This window comes from Venturia canescens, chromosome 5, assembly GCF_019457755.1.
Source record: "Venturia canescens isolate UGA chromosome 5, ASM1945775v1, whole genome shotgun sequence".
NCBI classification, from domain to species: Eukaryota; Metazoa; Arthropoda; class Insecta; order Hymenoptera; family Ichneumonidae; genus Venturia; species Venturia canescens.
Window position 1 is genome coordinate 390,162 of NC_057425.1, and position 19,594 is coordinate 409,755.

At 37.1% G+C, this 19,594-nt stretch overlaps 4 protein-coding genes across 11 annotated transcripts; 2 read left to right on the top strand and 2 right to left on the bottom strand.

Annotated features, from left to right (window-relative positions):
- Window positions 1-128: 128 nt before the first annotated feature.
- Window positions 129-6,110, bottom strand: CkIIbeta (casein kinase II subunit beta). Of its 6 annotated transcripts, none has more exons than XM_043420314.1 (5): window positions 6,088-6,110; window positions 3,524-3,599; window positions 3,227-3,329; window positions 2,475-2,856; window positions 129-2,049 (listed from the first exon to the last, which is right to left on the bottom strand). In XM_043420314.1, the coding sequence occupies exons 2-5, from the start codon at window positions 3,593-3,595 to the stop codon at window positions 1,941-1,943; spliced, it is 666 nt and encodes a 221-aa protein (XP_043276249.1). In that variant the 5' UTR covers window positions 3,596-3,599; window positions 6,088-6,110; the 3' UTR covers window positions 129-1,940. The 6 variants fall into 6 exon arrangements, with proteins under 6 accessions (XP_043276249.1, XP_043276245.1, XP_043276244.1 ...); XM_043420310.1 differs by lacking the exon at window positions 6,088-6,110 and adding an exon at window positions 4,488-4,895; XM_043420309.1 differs by lacking the exon at window positions 6,088-6,110 and adding an exon at window positions 4,338-4,481.
- On the top strand, window positions 5,295-7,944 carry LOC122411490 (probable low affinity copper uptake protein 2). 3 transcript variants are annotated; one of them, XM_043420316.1, is made up of 4 exons: window positions 5,295-5,713; window positions 6,090-6,246; window positions 7,026-7,255; window positions 7,562-7,944. In XM_043420316.1, the coding sequence occupies exons 2-4, from the start codon at window positions 6,185-6,187 to the stop codon at window positions 7,663-7,665; spliced, it is 396 nt and encodes a 131-aa protein (XP_043276251.1). In that variant the 5' UTR covers window positions 5,295-5,713; window positions 6,090-6,184; the 3' UTR covers window positions 7,666-7,944. The 3 variants fall into 3 exon arrangements, with proteins under 3 accessions (XP_043276251.1, XP_043276252.1, XP_043276250.1); XM_043420317.1 differs by lacking the exon at window positions 5,295-5,713 and adding an exon at window positions 5,738-5,993; XM_043420315.1 differs by lacking the exon at window positions 5,295-5,713 and adding an exon at window positions 6,529-6,791 and having other exon boundaries at window positions 5,742-6,246.
- Window positions 7,383-10,940, bottom strand: LOC122411479 (E3 ubiquitin-protein ligase RNF14-like). The gene is made up of 5 exons (XM_043420295.1): window positions 10,526-10,940; window positions 9,978-10,424; window positions 8,590-9,564; window positions 8,356-8,523; window positions 7,383-8,255 (listed from the first exon to the last, which is right to left on the bottom strand). Exons 2-5 carry the CDS (start codon window positions 9,978-9,980, stop codon window positions 8,034-8,036), a joined length of 1,368 nt encoding a protein of 455 aa, XP_043276230.1. The 5' UTR covers window positions 9,981-10,424; window positions 10,526-10,940; the 3' UTR covers window positions 7,383-8,033.
- A 143-nt stretch (window positions 10,941-11,083) lies between these two features.
- On the top strand, window positions 11,084-19,447 carry Hsc70-3 (heat shock protein 70 cognate 3). Its single transcript, XM_043420318.1, has 9 exons — window positions 11,084-11,270; window positions 12,084-12,231; window positions 12,304-12,523; window positions 12,783-13,015; window positions 13,192-13,429; window positions 14,282-14,293; window positions 16,470-16,536; window positions 16,712-17,498; window positions 17,632-19,447. Exons 1-9 carry the CDS (start codon window positions 11,149-11,151, stop codon window positions 18,685-18,687), a joined length of 2,883 nt encoding a protein of 960 aa, XP_043276253.1. The 5' UTR covers window positions 11,084-11,148; the 3' UTR covers window positions 18,688-19,447.
- Window positions 19,448-19,594: the final 147 nt, after the last annotated feature.

Consider the following 19,594-nt stretch of genomic DNA (forward strand, 5'->3'; position numbering starts at 1 on the left):
CACGGAGTTTCGAAATTTATTCGTTAGGGCGCTTTATTATTATCCGGGAAATTATAATTTTTTTTCCTGATAGTGATACATGACCACTTTCACTCTTCAGACAATGAAATTAAATTTTACCACCATGATTCTGCAATATATAGTAGTCAGTTTTTTCATTTTAATTAAAGATCATATCGATTTGACAATATTTACTTAAACAAGTTTTTTTTTATGGGAAATTGCAATAGGGACAAAAAGGAAACGTTATACGGAAAAACAGCTTTCTTTTCGTTTTTGCACCTCCTCTTCATTTTTCACATTGAGTATAACCTGTAATCAAGGAAACGTGTAGTCAAAATAATGGTGTTCCTTGTATGCACGTATTCTCGGTGGAAAAATTACATATTTATATATGAGGAATAAGTCGTTAGAGAAGGAAGGGAAAGTAATATGGTGTATGATATATAATCGATCTCAAAATGGCATAATGACTATGAGGAAAGGGGAAGGAATTATTCACCATTCGCGATTTTCTCACGAGGGAAGATAATAAAAATCGTATATCTGACCGTTGAACAGGCACATTCCTATAATTATTTCTCAAATTCGTACTTATAAGTTTGTGTATTGTGTGTCTGTATCTCACTCTCTCGTTCTCTTGCTCTCTCTCTCTCTCTCTCTCTCTCTCTCTCGTTCGTTCAGTTTTTCTCATTTAATAAAAACTACACAAAGCTGCTCTCACGGAACGATCACGTTCAATAAAGTCAATGATACCATCACGCAAGATATTTTCTTTTTTCATCATTTTTTGTGTTTTTTAAAATCTATTATCAAGTTAATTTATAAATTATGCTTATCAAACACGGTTATTTCAACGTTTTCTTAACTGATTTTTCTTCCCTCTTTTTTTTTATACACCTTTCACCAACTCGCACAAGCAAAAGAAACAATTCCATGTGGAGTTCGTTCTAGTTGTTCACAAAATCGCATTTTTAAGGACTCGCCTAAAAAAGTTAGGAACTACCTTGATGGCGATCGGAATTCAACGATCCACTTCAATTGTTCATTTATATCGGAGTTAAAATTGCTCCTTTGTTTCTTCGTCGTTTTGTTTATTTTTCAATCGCTTCTCCATCAATCTTCCCAATTCTTAAACACTACGATGAATTATTCTATGTTCTTCCGTTTCATTTTCGTTAGCTCTTCGTCCATATTACATAAACGTGAGACTGAGGGGGCAGGGGCGGGGAGGGGGGGGGGGGGAGAAAAGAAGAGTCGCCATGGCTCGACGTGGCTCCGTTTTTTTCCTATTTAATTATTACCATGGCTATGATACTTCTATTATTTCAATCTTTTCCTAGTTTAAAATAACTTGTCTTCAGCGCAAAAAATTAAGGCGAACAGGGCGTTCTGTATTTTTTGTCGTTTATTCGCGTGTGTTGTAAGAAGATACTAAAATGTATATTTCTCGACAATCTCACCTCCCCCCCCCCCTTCGGCAGATATAATTGCAATGAGACCCAAAGGAAAAAAGTATCAACGAAAAAAAGAAAAACTGAAATAAAAACACAGATCCCGACCGGATATCAACAATTAAAAAAAAATATATTTATAATCGTGGTCGATTGAGAAAGTTCGTTTTTCGCGAATTCAACTTTTTTTAAATTACGTCCTAATTCATCACGATATCAGATGTAAAAAAATAATATTTAACTCCAAATCTAGCCATCGGGGAACGAGAGGGAAAATTGTTTAAGTCTAATCTTTTCTCAGGCTCGTTCGAATTTTTGTTCCTTTCTCTTTCTCTCTCTTTGCCTCTGCTTCTTTTTGCCTCATTCACCGTCTGATTTTCTTCAACTTTTTATCGTTGGCTTTCTTCCATGTGTGTATGTGTACGTGTGATTTTTTTTTCATCTTTTTCCATTTCGTTGAATCCACTCGATTTGCAACGATATTTTTTAGCGTTTTCCATTGTTGTACAGTGAAGATCGTAGGGGCGCTTTGAATGTCGAAGCCGATTGCTGTTGAATCTGGTAAGCTAACGGGTGAATCTTGAACCCGTATAATCTGAAAACGTATATTTGGCTATTTTAGGATCTCAATTCATCTAAGAAATCACAAGAACATCCACATCTCCAAGGATTCTCAATTATATAACCAGTGTTCTGATTTATTTTGTTAGAAAGTTACGAAACTCAACAACGTAAACATTTATTTTTTTTAATGTCTCCTCGTATGTATGAAAATCTCAATTAGATAACTTCCACTTCAACACAGTCTCGATTCCGAATTAATAAAAATAATATAGTGATATAAAAAAAAATTAAAATAAAAAAAAAATCAACTCATTTATGATGAATAAAAAAATATAATATTTTAGTTGAATTAAATGGAAAATTGTGATATTTTTAATGAATTACAATCCCATAGAGAACCGTAGATTGAATTGAAACTGAAAAAAATTAGAGTACTATTTAACATAAATGACTGACCTAGGTACAAATTGATTAGCGGCACGCTTCGGTCGATACTCCGGATGAACCATGAAGAGCATGTGTGGAAATCCGGTGCCAAAATAAGCTCCATCGTTGTGATGGTGTCTCGAGCTTTTGGGCGTATAAACGTCCATGCATTTAGGACAGTAGCTCTTGACCATCGCCTCGCCTGGTACATCACTGAGACCAAGCGGCAGCATCGGCTGTGACTCGCAATAAACACGGGGACAATGGCCGAAATCACCCGCTTGATATTTCTCTATCATTTGAGCGATACCACGATTCGTCAGAATGTAGCGTGCATGGATCAGCCCATAGAGCATCTCAGCTGCCTGTTCTATCAGGTCCGATTGGTTTGGATTGTCATCCAAATCATCATCTGTAAAAATTCCTTATTCTTGTAATTGAATACATATTATGCATCAACTATACTGCGCTATATGATTCACGCCGTTCCAATCTTCTTATCTTTGTAATTCCATAGCAATTTCATGAGATAACGCTTCTTATCTATTAGTTTTTCTGGTTCAATCAAAATTCATTGAACGTTCAAAAATATTTGTTGTGTTCAGTAATGACATATATACGGTCTTCGTTTACACTTTATGCTAAGTATACTTCACTGGAAATAGCATAATTAATAAACATATGTGCAAAAATTTTTGAAAAGTAAATCTTGAGAGAGAATTATTTCCAAATTCATTATGGAATTAAATGACTATGACGAATGTACCATAAAAATAATTTACCAGGTTCCAAATCCAGGATCATGTCTAGCGCCTGACGGTAGTGCGGTACTTGTTCATTCAGGCCAGTGAGGTTGAACTTATCCTGAATATAGTCTTCGTCGACCTGGACAATTGTGAAATTGAAAAAACAATGTTAAAATAAACAACATGGTACAGAATGAAAATTAAATTCAACAACAAAATCAATGTTTTTTGTTCCTTCATGGACAATTTTGAGTATCGAGTAGTAGACACGGCGGATCGCATTTAGAAACACTTTTCGGTTAAATAGAAACACGAGGATTATAACAATTTTACCTCGCAGAAGAATTCATTTCCTCGCAGGCCGCAGAACCAGGAAATCCAGGATACCTCCTCCGAGCTGCTCATCTTTCTGGTGTGCATTGAAAAAGAAGCAAAAAAAATGGTTAACTTGGAATAACCTGGTGAGAGCAGAGAAGACCGATTAATGAGTATTAAGTGACTGCGAAAGACACGGCAGATGTGTTGCGGAAGAAACCAAGAGAATTTGATAGAGTTAAAAATATCGTTGATCATAAAATATTAATTGTTTATAGAGTTACAAGGATGGAAAGGGCTTGAAAGGAAAAGAGATAATGTAGGAAAGTCGTGTGGCAAGGGACGATTTCGTTGGTGGGGCAGAAACGGTTGAGCGTGGGTGTCGAGTCAACCTGAACGCAGTCACAAAAATACGTTTCGTTATGATAATGACAAACTCTTGTTAGAACCGTTGGCTGCGAGGACGCGGCGGGATTCTTCAAGGACGGACGCTTCGTGTCTTCAGGGCGCGTCCACGTGGTCGCGCGCGCGGATTGACGCGCGATTATCCCAATTCCGTCTCGATGGAAGAAAACGTTAACACGGGAGAAAACCAGGTTACAATTAATACGAACAGGGGAGTTAGAGACGTGCGAGAACGTGAGAGGAAAAACTTGTCGATACGTGTTGAGTAATAGAAAGAAGCGGCGCTTTCGTCAACGTCGTTAATAATGGGAGAATGGATGTTGAACGTGGTTTGCGGTACGTTCTGTTTTTTGGAAGAAACGGGCAAGATGCCCGACGGCCGCGCGGGGATCGGCCCGCGCGCCGCCCCTAACCGAGCTTCACCTACGTTTCCGTGGTCATCGCTGCCTTCGTCAGACCCGCCTCGGGCACGGCTCGGTACGGTAAGCAACCGGGAAACGCATTACTCGAGCGAAAACCGGTGTGGGAGCGCGCTGCCTAAGCGAAAACCCAAAAATAAACAGCCCGCACGGCTTACCTTCGGTGCCTTGATTAGCCACGCTTGCTCGCTCCCACGACGTAGGTGCCGCTCGAATCGCGACCAGCGATCACCACTCGGTTGCCACCTGACGGACTACCCGTGCAGCTTTTCTTTTCTCCTCTGCACCCTTCTACGCCCCTCGAATCGTCGCAATTGCTCCGCTCTACTCTATTTTATTTACTATCACCGTTTTTCAATTGTTTATCAAACGGATATAACCACCACCATTGAACTAATATTATTTTTATCGCGGATCACTACACTTTTTTTATCGCATTAGTTCCGTATTTCTGTTCTCATTTTTCAATTGATTTTATTCCCCTGCTTCATTATCCGCCAATCGTTGATATGAGTCCGTCGGAAGGGGGAGACCGAGCTGCTGTGCTCCTGTGCGCTGTTCTTCGACTGAAATGTCAGACAAGAACACTATATGGCGTTGTCCGGTGTTCCAACAACACCCATTTTTATGTTTGTAAAAATTTTCGGGCACCTACAACTTTGTGCGCATATCTTCCAAACACATACATTACGTTGCATTACAAAAAACAATGTTGTTTTTGTGAATACCCTACCTAGTTTTTTTGCTTATGCGAAGAAACAATGTTTTTTTTTATTAAACTATCCAAATTTTAAGCGGTTTCCGCGCGTAAAGGGGTTTGTTTGATTGCGCACGATAATAATTACAACCGACCGACTACCAACCTACATTTTGGTACACACAGTCGAGAGGTGCGGAGCGCCAAGTTCCGAGCTAAACCGAACAGTAAAGTGACCAAACTTCAAGTCACTTACTTTATTCCAAATCATAAATTTTAGGATTCATGGAGTTATGAGTTTAATAGTTTCTGATGAATTGCACTTTTCCCAAAGCGCTGCAATACCTAAAATGAAGATTCTTATCGATCTTTTCATATTTTCGGTTCTATATACTCGTAGAAATCTCAATTTTCTTCTGGTTGCTTAGCAACAAGTTTTTGTACAAGCCTTGTGTGTAATACAGCAATGATGGCGTCCCGCGTGTCCGATTGTCATTTCTAATTCATCACCATATTTATACTATTTATCCTTATTAACAAAATGAATGAGATCAACTACTTGAATGTTTTGAACGATGATATAATCAATCAATCGAGTGCCAAAAAAACAAAAAAAAAAACATGCGTGAGATCTAAATCCAACAAATGTATCCCTTTAAAAATTTCATCAATACATCCGAAAATAAGGTTAGAATGTCGTTAGTCATCTAAGAGTCTAATTATTTTGCCAATTGTTTAATTATTTAAATTCAATTAGGAAAAGTACGCCTAATTATACTGACAAAAAAATGTTACAAATTTTTTTTTTGATTTTATGAAACAACTCGATCAATTCACAATAGATGAAATGCGATATTAAAATGTCCATATATAATTAAGCAGCCTTAGTAAAATCCGAGAACAAGAATAAGATGCGTACACTCGCATAATTCTGAGAGATGAAAGATTTTTTATTTTAAGCATAATGGCTAGTGTCAAAATACCAAAATCTGTCACTCTATCGAATTTTTAACTATCCAGTAGGTTTTATTAGCTCTGGATTAATGAATTTATATACTTGCAGGAGTATGTCCAATATGAGTGTTGGGTAAGGCTAGGTGATCGTCTACACTGCAATAGTCATTGTATGAGAATGCATACCTGGGTTGGTCAGCCCATATGGTCTTATCAATGAGAGATATCACTGTCATTGAGAGACTTTACCCAGCTTTCATACAATGGTAAATAATTTAACCCCAAAAATATTATAAGGAAAAAAATTGAAGCAAGCAATAATGTCTATTGAAAATATACAAATGAGAATCTTGAAATAACAGAAATTGAAGAGTGAAAATACATTATAAACAGAAAAAAAATGAAACCTGTTTCTATACACAATAAATACTGCATATATATAAAAAGGAAATATGGACAAAAATCTCTGAAAAATTAAGCAAGATGCATATAACAACGAAGTACTTTATCTCCCTCTATATATATTATTTCAAATGTTTGCTATTCAGATGCATATGTGGTTTTCGTTTGACACGGACCTTGGTTCTTTCCTATTTTCCGGCTATGATGTTTCTACTCTGTGGGGTTTTTTGGCAACTTGCCTCGGCTTACTTTCTCTAGCCATTATTTACGAAGTCATGAAAGTATTCCAGATGAAATTGCACCAGAAAACTGTATCTGCGCTTGGTCATGGTAGTTCTGGTAATTCAGAGAATTCTTCTCTTCTGACGCAAATGACGTCAGAAGTTGACACAGATACTCATACAAATTGGTATTTGTAAACTATTTTCTTATACCTTACTTATTAATCAAAAATTACTTTTAGTCGCTCCATTTTTATGAAATATTATATCATTTCTTATTCATTCTAATTGCCTGATTTTTTAAGTTTTCTGATCCTGTGTTTTACATTCTATTTCAATGTTCTGGTTTTTCCTCTTGGAAAACTCCAGTTTGAGATTTTGTTCTTTGAATGATAATAAATTCGATTTTTCTGTTTGTATAGTATTAAATGGACGAGATGGATTATAGAAGTTTTGCACTGGAGTGTACACACGACTCTTGGTTACATCCTCATGCTAGCTGTAATGACTTACAATGCTTACATCGGCATAGCATTGGTTATTGGAGCAAGCTTCGGTTATTGGTTGTTTGGAATGACCCTTATAGAAATGAACATGGAGCAATTTCGTAAGGCACGGAATAAAATCGACAAATGTGATCCCGAATGTGCAGGTAAAGTAGCCAAATTTTCATGCTTTCGAGAGAAATATACTTTCGCAGTTTTCGAATTAATGTAAAATTCGTATACAACGGATAGTGAATTAGAACGTTAGGTATACTTGAAGAAAAAACTAGTGAATAAATTTATGAGATTTTATTGATAAACAAAGACCTGTGATTCAATGGTGTGTGTTTGTGTCCGTTGTTTGTAACTGATCCATGTAATTTATGCTCATTTCAATCGTACATATTGATTATACTCATTTGATTTTGATTATTTTTGTACAGTAAATTAAAGAGATATAACAATTTTCACAGATGTAATTGGGATCGGAGAACGACGAGGTTCAACGACATTGAATGCTGTAGAGCATATGGTGACTGAGGTGAACGCGGAAATACACTCGGCGAGTTCAAGTTAATTAAGAGAGAACAAAAATAAGAGGAAAAACATTGGTGTCTTCATCAATGGTGAAAAATAAGCAATAAGTCTGACCTAACAATAATATTAATTATATGAATAATATGTTCCGCGTGTTTTTGAAACCAAAGCACTCGACTTTCATTATTATCGTGTGGGCATTTTTCAAATTGTTTTTACAATGGAACAAATTGAATTTTTTTACAACACCGTGCCCAAGTGTTCGTGTAAATATTGGATGAAAGAATATGAAAATACAGTATATTTATTTTTGTAAGAAGATTCGGAAGAACTGAATCAGTTTGATGACTATGGTGCAACGATTGGTTTCTACGAAATCGTCAGATTAAATAACGAAAATTTCGTTCATTAATCTTGTCCTTGGTCATTAACGTTTGATACTCCCTCAAATAAACGACCATAACACGCATTGTTTTTATTGCTCAAAAAATGATCGTATGCATTTTTATTTGTGATAAGTTGTCCGCACAACCAACAAAAATTGGTTTCACAATTTCCACACATCATTTTGTTGCAACCCTCGATCTTCTCCGTTGGTGTTTCGCACTGAGGACAGAATCTCGTGTTTTTCTGTGGTACAATGTCGCCCAAAAAAACATCCAATTATTGAGAATACAATTCTTGTATTTCTCTTAAAACATGAGTGCTACATTATAAATCTATGCCTCACCGTTAAATAATCTTTAGAAAGATATTCTTCGACTACCGTCTGAATCTGTCTTCGACCATGCTGCTTCAACAGATTTTGCTTCTGATCCTTGTTTCCTGTCAGGTACAAATTTACAAGATTGGCAGTTTCATGGGAGGTCATAGGGCAAGGCGCAATTCCATGATAAACCTGTAAAGCGTTTAAATGAATTCTACAATTGTTGAAATTTATTAATTAGAATTTTTTTTAAATTACCTTTCGACAGAAAAAGCAAAAATTATAAGTACAAGTGCTGCATCTTGCAAGAGTTTCATCATTTTCGATGATGACTGGCATTTGGCAAAAGCGTCTTGGGCAAGTAATTACGTCTTTCATATTATTTAGAGAAGTTTTCAGAACACAGTTTTCATACTTGATCCAAAGATGAGGACAAATCTCTTTGATTTGATCATTGGAAGCGATGGTGGAACAATTGAGAGCCGGACATTGAATTTTTGTGCTTTGACTCTCTATCTTATTGGCAAAGTATTGTGCTGTGCAATTTTTACAGAAAATGTGTTCACATTTGGAAAACTTGATTGATTTTCGGCCTGAGTATTCTTCAAGGCAAATGCCACACATCCAGGATCCTTTACAAAAAAGTGATAATTCTCTCCACTCATCAAATTGTTCCATATAGTGCATCGGGTGAGTGAACATTGTTCCGGTGGATGCTCTCTCATCAGAAAGTTGGAACAATCCTAAAGTCAAGAAATCGTCTGGCTCTGCGTAAATGGTAAACCAAAATGAAACATCCAGTGATTCTTCGTGATGCAAAAAACTTAATATATCATTTCGCAGGAAGTCTCGCCACAAGAACAGAATTTCAGAGCCTTGATTATCTGCCCAAATTTCATCGAGCTTCTGACAAATAAGAGAACACTCCCATGGTGATAGCCAGCATATTTCAATTTCGTATATCGGAGGCAACGTCTCTGGATACCCCAGTGGTAAATCCAAATGAAGACAGATCGGAGGAAGGTTTCTTATTAAAAAGTGATAATACATTTGCTTTGGACTATGCCGCCATATGACATTGGAATATTTTACTTTCAAAATCCCTTTCTCTATGTGTACTGGAATTTCAAATCTTATCTGATGATTTTCACCCTTCGTTTGGAAGAATTCCCCTTCTTCGCAAATACTCGACATTGCCTCTATTTCATCTATTTGGCGCTCTTGATTCCCTGCCTGTCAATATTTATGGAAATTACAAATTGATACATGGCAGTAAATCTCACGTGATAGTCATTGAAACAATAATGATTTTATTATTTCGACTTTTGTTGACCCATATTTCATTGCATTCCAGATTTTTTTCTATTTACTATTTTCTCATATCCTCGTATTTTATTAATGTAGATCATTTTTGGACTTTATATTGCTCTCTGTGCCATTAGTTCACTAATTTTTACTGATTATTTTTGTTCCCATTAGGAATTTTTCAATATATTTGATACCCTATTTCGAAACATGTTAGAAAACACGTTTCGTATGTACTTGAAAAAACAAAAAATGAGAAATCGTAAGTTCTAGGGTTCTAGATATTGATTTGTGAATTTACGATCAATTATAAATTAATTTTTAAATATCTGCAAACGTACCATAGTCTCGTTGATTTTTACAACTTTTTCGTAAATGAAAATATTCTTAGGAGTAAATCGTTAAAAATATATGAACGCGTGACGAAATTATTTTATTCTTAGAAGACCAAATTTACACATGTTTTGCATCAACAAGTTGAAAAACGGGTTCCCCTATCTCTTCTTGCTGTCTTGTTTCACATATATATCTTGTGTCACGCGTCACGCGTTGATCCAATTGATGATCAGCCTCTTATTCGATTTGTTCGTCGTAACTGAACATACTCAACCTTATAAAGATCCCATTACATTACATCAAAACTGTTTGATATTGCGTGATCACTTTCTTTCCTCCAGGATTCATCCTTTGTCACGGTGTTCTACGAAATTCGCGGTGGTTGGCGGGATGGAGAGATTTGCTTTGTTATTGGCATCCGGGTTTTCCTTTACACACGGCCTCTCTATTGGCTGAGAAGCGGAAAACCATTTTATGAAATTTATAAGGTTAATACACGTTATTTCCTTTATACGAATTCAAATTCAGCAAATATAATTAGAGTAAAACTGACCGAGTTTTATTACGATGAATAATCATGCAACAGAATCTACTTCCCAAACTGTTTCGGAGTGTTAATATACACATATATTGAATAGTTCTTGCGATGTATTGATCTTTTACAAAAACCATGCCTGAATTTTCATGAAAAAATACGATAGGAAAAAAGTTATGTTTTTTGACTTGTCACGATGACGCTTCATAAAAAACGTACGATATGCAGTGGGTGTCAAGTTGAATTGAAAGACTCGAGAAAGAATCTTGAAAAATTATATAGTTCTGCCTTTTCGGCGATCTATGCAATTTATTTTGAAATAAGAATAAATAATTATGCGTGTAAAATTTTAATTTTATCAAACTGTGCAGTTTATTTTTTTTTGAAAATGAACTCGAATGAGTTAATTTATGTATGTGAAAATAAAAAGACGGCAGTAGTAATGGGATCTTTATCATTTGGGTATTCTGCTGCTCAACGGTGACACCAAATTTTTGAACTGAAGTCGCAAGGGTAGTAGGTAGTAGCGAGAGAGAGAGAGAGAGAGAGAGAGAGTATTCGGTAATACAGGTCGTGTTGCTACAAATACGAATTAGATCCTTGGTGCGAACAAAGAGATAATTGTGTACATAATTCAAAATATGGTTGATCCTGAAGCAAAACATGTTCTTCATAGTGGAATATTTCATCCACTACTCAGGCAGTGGCAGTCGAGAAACACGGAAATTAGTGTCAACAATCTAATGTATCCAATTTTCGTATTGTAAGTTTATTCGAGTGTATTGATAACCTTAAAAAAAATATTCGGCTCTCGAAGGCCCTCGCGTGCGCGCGCAAGTACATTTTTTCGGTACTGTTGCTAAATTAAACCAAACTCCATCAAGTAAACAGACGATAGTGAATTTCGTTCATTCTTTTCACAAATAACATCGAGTGTTCGAGAATTTTCTCAAATTTTCTATCAAACGATACTGCAATAAATATATTTTTTGATAATCCAGAAATTTTAGCCTACATGCACAAATACGAATGATAATAGATACATCATTTCAAAGTGATTGAGAATGCGTCAACGATATACACCTTATCTTCGCAAACTCGGCGAAAAATTTCGAATACTTGGAATAATAGTGAATCTTTTTTGTTATATGCATTGATTGATTTCCTTCATCATTTATTATGGTTTTTCAGTATTCATTGAATTTCAATGAGAAATCATTATTGAAATAATGGTATTGATTTCCTTGAAAATGAAATATCCTTGTTGAATTTCATTTAGCAAAAAGTAAATTCATAGTCTTTGGTGTGATTGGTAGCCAAGTTAGGAAAATTCTGACAATTCTTCATATGCTAAACATATCTTTTTTTTCGTACATTCATTTTGACATAACTGAAGCAATATGGAAAATTAAATGAATGATATATAAATTTTTTTTTTCGTAACTTCTCAGCATTTCTAAATATAAATGAATAAAGAAAAAATATTGTTATTAATATTTGATTCAGTTCTATGAAGCTCATACTCATTTTGTAATTACAAAAATTGAAAATTTAATAAAAATTGCTTCGTTTTCAGAGATGAACCAGAGGCAAGAGATGCTATATTGAGTATGCCAGGAGTTTATAGATACGGAATAAACCGTTTGAAATCAATGCTGGATCCGCTGGTAGCCAAAGGTTTGCAGTCCATTCTACTTTTTGGAGTCATGAAAGATGAGGAAAAAGTAATTTGAACTCGTATTTTCATCATTCCCTTTTTCTCTCATGAATTCATAGTAATGGAAATATTTTAATAGAACGATCAAGGAACAAATGCAGATTCATCAAGGAACCCAATTATTCAAGCCTTACCTCTCATACGTAAATGGTTTCCTGATCTAGTAGTGGCTTGCGATGTTTGCCTCTGTCCTTACACGACTCATGGCCACTGTGGAATTCTTGATGCAGACGGAAGTCTAAACAATTCATCCAGCATCAAAAGGATTGGAGAAATTGCAGTTTCTTATGCAAAAGCTGGTGAAATAATAAAATAGATAACTTGCGATAACAGAAAAAAACGTATCTCTTATCTTCTACTATAGTTTTTTTTTTTCTTATGTTTTCAATATTCTATCTATGATTGATTATTCAATAATTTATAATATCACAATTATAAATAATATTAATAATCCCGTGGTCCCCAGTGGTTCAACGATCACCAGTAATATATCTGACTTCGTTATACTCCTTTATCGGCAGAAACTTATAAAAATGCGGTAAATTATGTTTTTTGTAGGAGCTCAGATTGTTGCACCTTCTGATATGATGGACGGCAGAATAGCAGCGATCAAAAGAGGATTGAACGAAGCCGGGCTGCTAAATCGAGTCGCGGTACTTTCATACGCTGTTAAATTTGCCTCTGGATTTTATGGACCTTTTCGCGATGCCTCGAAGTCCGCTCCGAAATTTGGTGACAGGAAATGTTACCAACTACCACCGGGGAGCAATGGTCTTGCTTCTAGAGCTGCGGTATCATCTTTGAAGTTATTAATGATAAGCGTTTTTCCCAAATTAGGATGCAATTTATTTTCGACCAAATACGATTTTTTCGTTATTCTTGTATGAATTGTTCCACGCGACAGAATTTCAAACGAATGTAATTGCAGTCATTATTGTGTGAATGAACTTTTGCCGACGGTTTTCAGGCTCGGGACGTTGCTGAAGGCGCTGATATGTTGATGGTGAAACCTGGCCTCGCTTATTTGGATATTGTTCGTCGTACGAAAGACTCGTATCCGGAGTACCCGATGTTTGTTTACCAAGTTTCTGGAGAATACGCAATGCTTTATCACGGAGCAAACAACGGTGCAATCAATTTAAAGAACGTATTAAATGAGGTGCTACTCTCCATGCGACGAGCCGGCGCCGATTGCATCATCACATATTTCACTCCTCTCATACTCGATATTCTACAACCGTCCAGCAAATATTGAATCTCAGCGAGAGTACTTAAAAAAATGATAAGGAACCAGCAGAGGGTCATATGAAAGAAATGATAAATTTTCCCGTCTCGTTTTTCATTTTTTTTTTTTTTATGGCAAACGAGCAGAAATAGTGCGATCAATGTTTTTTCAACTTTTTCTGCAATGCGGAATGATTTTCATTGCGTGTATTATTCGTTTAATTTATCTTTGAACTTTGATGTTTTGATTTTTGTGACAAAGCTGAAGATTTTCATTATTAAATTCGAACTTTTCCAACAACTATAAAATCATTTCCCTCCAATGGATTGTAAACCCATCATGCTTTTACAATTATAAATTTACGTCTAATCGAATTCTTGAAAATTGATCGTGACTCTGGTTGAATGGTGAATAGGGTGTAAATAGATTTCAAACGCACAAATATCATATTTGTACTGTAATAACTTTTTAAATAATAAAAACAACTTGGAACGGTCAAATACTGTTTTTCTACGGCATAATAATGAGTGAATGATGGAATAGTCGAAAAGTCATTTTTTTCCTCCGGCATATAATATTACATAAGCCCCGCCATACACGATACGGTATACCGCCGCTGCGACAGGTTTGCCTGTGCAGTTGTGCCTGTACCGGTCAACTTGACGTCGTAGCGTGTGTATGGGGCACCGAAAGACATCCACGAACACGGTCAGGTCCACCGCATGGTCAGACCCGAAAAAAATTATTTTCGATTTTGCTCCGGTTGCCTGCGTAGGTCAAAATACCTGCACAGGCTGTCGCCATACACATTCCGGTCAACTTGCACAGGCACGTCTGTACGCAGGTAGACCTCTCCGGTAAACCGTAGCGTGTATGGCCGGCTATATAGAGGAATGGGGATAAAAATCTATTTGGTTATAATTGCTTTCTAAATATGGAGAGTCTTATTATTATTTCTTCACGGTATAAAAAAATAAGTGAACACCTAATGGGAAAAATTTTTGGCTGGATGATTCGTTCGTAAGGAAAAATGATCCGTTATAAACAACAACGAAGAAGCGTTCAAAAGAGGATTACGGTTACCCCACGCATAGCGATGTACCAGGGGCGTGGATTGATAAAGGCCCTTGTATAGAAAGATAGAAATTTCTCCAACCTGAAAATTGTCATGTATTATGGAAGATTTTGAAAAAGACGAGTGGTCAATAGTCATCGTCATGATTAAATCGGTACTGAAAAATGTACGGAGATTACCGAAAGAAAAAGTATATGTAAATAAGAATTGTATACTTGGTAATGATCGAAATTTCTAGTGTGTTAAAAGAGATTGCGACGGGGCAACGATTTACGTTTGGCCCATATCGAGAAGGTTCCAGCGCAGCGCTGGGATGTGCGACGTGGGCCAATCAAGTTGAGACAACTCTCGTTCAAAAATCCAATCGCTCGTGATGTTTCCGTTGCCACGTTCGTCTTTCGACCAATCGCCGCCAGCCACGACGAAAATTATCCCGTTAATATGCCGGCGCCGATTCTCTTCACAGTCAGTCGTTTCTGAAACGTAACAGAGTAAAGACGTTGTCTAGAAGTGTGTCAAAACATTTCGTCTGTATATACATATACACTGTGCTGCAAATTCTGCTTTCATTGGTAAGTCCATGGAGATTTCAGATATATTTTTTAAAAGCCTGCCAAGTAAATTCTTTTCTCTTTCCCAGATAATTGCCCGCGTGTATACTTTTTATTTGGTTTGCCGAAAAAGATGCGTTACTTTTCCAATTGCCACGTCGAATTCGACATTTGTACTCCAATTTTTTTGAAATTCACGCAGAACAAATAGAAAATCAATCGAATAATCGCTAATTACTCCATTTCACCTAGCCCGTTTTTTCCCAAAATTTCGGTTTATTTTCATTTTTTTTTTTGCAATTCGAGTGTTAACGTGCTAGACACACTCGTCACATTGCTGCGGGGAGTGTACACTTGCTCGTTCGTTTTAGCGGACGTGACGTAGAATGGCGCTGATCGTCGCAGAAGTACAAATAAATTTTTTCATACATGTTTAATGCTCCAATCCAATTGAGTTAAGAATTTTAAAATAGCTCTATGTCGACGCGTGTTAGCACAAGTCCATATGTGTTTAGAGTTGACAATTTAAATTGGATGTGCATCATTTGAATAGGTGAATTGATATTTGATGCTTTAAAATTATATAGTTGTTTTAATAAAAATTTCAGAATCGATGCATTGTATATGATTTCAAGTATACTCTCAATATTCGTATTGCAATTTGAATGGGACTCGTGATCTATTTTGGATGGTTATAGCGATCACCGGTTACACGTATAACGGCACGATCGATCGTTTCACATTTTTTTACTAATTTTTATATATGTCCCAGTGAAGATCTTGGGAATAAAGTAATTTTTCGTACGTTAAGATGATGGATCAGTCGGTAATCACAACCGTGAGTGCGAGAGAGATAGCTGCAGATTTTGAAAAGGAAATTTTTCCACATCGTTCGTCTGATCGAAAAAATAAAAATGTCATCGGATTTTTGCGATCGTGCTGCGTACGATGACATTTTTATTATTTTAATCGGACGAACGATGTCTAAAGAGTTTCAATTTCAAAAATTCGAGGTGTGATTACCTACTGATCCATCATCTTAAGGGCGGGGGGGGGGGGGGGGGGGGGGAAGGAGAACTCTACCTTGAATACTGTAAGATTTTTTGCTACTCTCGGATTAAATTTACAGCCTTTTGAATAAATTATGTTGGTCTTTCTAAAGCGAATTTTAAGTGGTAATTATTTCCAAATACGGATAATTAATTTTGCTCGTATTCAAAACAAATTTTGGTATTAATCAAATATTTGCAACATTGAATAATTGGGCTGTTTTTAATTCGTTATTTAATTTATTGTTCTTGTCTGTTATAGGTAAAATTATAAAATAAACAAGATGAAGGGAGCAGTAGCTCTGATGGTTATCGGGCTGGCGGTTGCCCTTGCAGCAGCCAAAGAAGAAAAAAAGGAGAAGGAAGACATCGGAACGGTCATTGGAATCGATCTTGGAACAACGTATTCTTGGTAAGAATTTTTTATAAATGATTGTATAATTTATGATGGAAGTTGATCGATGAATGAACAAAATTTGATTGAACAAATTAAAAAATGCGCGGTCATGAGTATAAAAACTAAAGTTACAAAGTTACTAAATTAGTATCGAAATGACATGTTCCGTATTTTATTTTGATTTCGTTAGTGTTGGAGTATACAAAAATGGCAGAGTAGAAATAATAGCGAATGACCAAGGAAATCGTATCACACCGTCGTACGTAGCGTTCACAGCAGACGGTGAGCGTCTGATCGGTGACGCGGCGAAGAATCAGTTGACGACGAATCCGGAAAACACTGTGTTCGATGCGAAGCGTTTGATCGGTCGTGAATGGTCCGACTCGACGGTGCAAAACGACATTAAATATTTCCCATTCAAAGTAGTAGAGAAGGAAAAGAAGCCATACATTCAAGTAAAGACGGCGGAAGGAGATAAGCGATTCGCGCCTGAGGAAATTTCGGCCATGGTCTTGTCAAAAATGAAGCAAACTGCGGAGGCTTATTTGGGTAAAAAAGTGACCCACGCGGTTGTAACGGTGCCGGCTTATTTCAATGACGCTCAGAGACAAGCGACCAAAGACGCCGGTGCTATTTCCGGTCTTCACGTAATGAGAATCATCAACGAACCGACCGCAGCTGCTATCGCCTACGGGCTTGACAAAAAAGATGGCGAGAAAAATGTTCTCGTTTTCGATCTCGGTGGTGGTACCTTCGACGTCAGTCTTCTTACCATCGATAACGGAGTTTTCGAAGTTGTCGCTACCAACGGCGATACTCATCTAGGAGGTGAAGATTTCGATCAGCGTGTCATGGACCACTTTATCAAGCTGTACAAGAAGAAAAAGGGCAAAGATATCAGAAAAGACAACCGCGCTGTACAGAAATTGCGTAGAGAAGTTGAGAAAGCGAAGAGAGCACTCAGCGCCAGTCACCAGGTTTGTTTCTATATTTTTTTTTTATATTTCATTCATATTGAATATAACGTTAACTGTTCGTACGATTATTAATCTCCGTGACTATTCAACCGTTTTGAACATCGTAAATTTTAATTGTAATGATAATTTGCAGGTGAAGATTGAGATCGAGTCATTCTTCGAAGGCGAAGAATTCTCCGAGACGTTGACCAGAGCCAAGTTCGAGGAATTGAACATGGATCTGTTCCGTAGTACTATAAAGCCGGTACAAAAGGTATTGGAGGATGCTGACATGAATAAGAAGGACGTGGACGAGATAGTGTTGGTGGGAGGTTCGACGAGAATCCCGAAGGTGCAACAATTGGTGAAGGAATTCTTCAATGGAAAGGAACCTTCCAGAGGAATAAATCCCGATGAGGCTGTCGCTTATGGAGCTGCGGTACAGGCGGGTGTATTGTCGGGTGAACAGGACACCGATGCGATTGTATTACTTGACGTAAATCCTTTGACGATGGGAATAGAGACCGTGGGTGGAGTGATGACAAAACTCATTCCAAGAAACACCGTTATTCCAACGAAGAAATCGCAAGTATTCTCGACAGCTTCGGACAATCAGCATACGGTAACGATTCAGGTGTACGAGGGTGAACGTCCGATGACCAAGGACAATCATCTTCTTGGTAAATTTGATCTCAAAGGTATCCCACCTGCACCGCGTGGAATTCCACAAATTGAGGTCACTTTCGAGATCGACGCCAACGGTATTCTTCAAGTATCTGCCGAAGATAAGGGTACCGGCAACCGCGAGAAGATCATTATTACGAACGATCAAAATCGTTTGACGCCCGATGACATCGAGAGAATGATCAAGGACGCCGAGAAATTCGCCGACGATGACAAGAAGCTCAAGGAACGCGTCGAGGCTCGCAACGAGCTCGAGTCTTACGCGTATTCGCTCAAGAATCAACTTGCCGACAAGGAAAAACTTGGCGCCAAAGTCAGCGAGGACGAAAAAACGAAAATGGAGGAAGCGATCGATGCCTCGATCAAATGGCTCGAAGAGAATCAAGACACCGATTCCGAGGAATATAAGAAAAAGAAGAAAGAATTGTCGGACACTATCCAACCGATCATTGCGAAATTGTACCAAGGTGCCGGTGGTGTTCCACCAACCGGAGCCGACGAGGATGATCTTAGGGATGAGCTTTAAGATGCAAAAAACGAAATTGCCTCTGCATTAACAACTCTTCGGATGCATATGCGAATTTATTTTTCGCTGTAACAGACTGATGATAAATAACGTTCGCATTCTCAATCGGGCCGCGGGATAAAAAATATTTCAAAACGCTCAACTTCACTCGAGATCAACTGCATGGATCGTTGCCTAAAACGAAGAGTCGAATTTTCTTTGTTTTTCCATCCTCATCATCTCTCATTTATCTATTTACGGTTACGGGTGCCGGGTGAAAGTTTTCCAATCACGAGTCTTATCCCCACTCTCGTTGAAATTGTTCTTCGGAAATAACAAACGATCCCCGTGAATTAATTATTCGCGCACCTGGAGTCTCGCGAACGCATTTAATAAATATTATTAAAATACTTGTTAATCCGCGAACCTCGTCGGTGGGGGATCGTTTTCACGTCTTGACGAGGAAAAAAAAGACTAGAGAATGGCAAGGAACGTAGCGTTCCTATATTCTTTATTTATTTTAATTTTTTTGTATGGTTCCATTACGCGTAATTGTTGTAAGGTCGTTCACTCACGTAATTCGTGCGTACGCTCGATTACTTCTCTTTACTCCCTTCCCCTTCTCTTCTCTTTACCGTGTGCGTGAATGAAAGATTGTGAGCGAGAATTCGTTAGCCCTAAAAATACTTTATCGTACTGTGTACTATACGTGTACTGTATGCGTCTGTGAATGATTGACATTGTGTATCAATATCACGATAATAAACCGATTTTTCAGTAATTTCTTGTTTAATTTCTCGTTTTACACTACAGACACCTGATTAGCAATATGCCGAAAATCATTTTATGTTTTGAAAGAGTAGTTTATTGAAAAAAAAAAAAATTGTCCAAAAATTACTATCTGTAGTTAAAAAAAAAAAACATAGCT

Bases quoted from the DNA above. Each gene is read 5' to 3' on its own strand.
- CkIIbeta (XM_043420309.1), bottom strand. The intron at 3,330-3,523 runs GTAAAATTGTTA...ACAATTGTCCAG, and splicing joins GAAATGAATTCTTCTGCGAG to GTCGACGAAGACTATATTCA. The intron at 2,050-2,474 runs GTCAGTCATTTA...ATACGTTTTCAG, and splicing joins GCTAATCAATTTGTACCTAG to ATTATACGGGTTCAAGATTC.
- LOC122411490 (XM_043420315.1), top strand. The intron at 6,792-7,025 runs GTATTTGTAAAC...CTGTTTGTATAG, and splicing joins ACAGATACTCATACAAATTG to TATTAAATGGACGAGATGGA. The intron at 7,256-7,561 runs GTAAAGTAGCCA...CAATTTTCACAG, and splicing joins ATGTGATCCCGAATGTGCAG to ATGTAATTGGGATCGGAGAA.
- Hsc70-3 (XM_043420318.1), top strand. From the start codon at position 11,149: ATGGTTGATCCTGAAGCAAAACATGTTCTTCATAGTGGAATATTTCAT. The intron at 12,232-12,303 runs GTAATTTGAACT...ATATTTTAATAG, and splicing joins TCATGAAAGATGAGGAAAAA to AACGATCAAGGAACAAATGC. The intron at 16,537-16,711 runs GTAAGAATTTTT...TGATTTCGTTAG, and splicing joins CTTGGAACAACGTATTCTTG to TGTTGGAGTATACAAAAATG.
- LOC122411479 (XM_043420295.1), bottom strand. The intron at 8,524-8,589 runs GTAATTTAAAAA...AACGCTTTACAG, and splicing joins TTTGCTTTTTCTGTCGAAAG to GTTTATCATGGAATTGCGCC. The intron at 8,256-8,355 runs GTGAGGCATAGA...ATTGTACCACAG, and splicing joins TTTCTAAAGATTATTTAACG to AAAAACACGAGATTCTGTCC.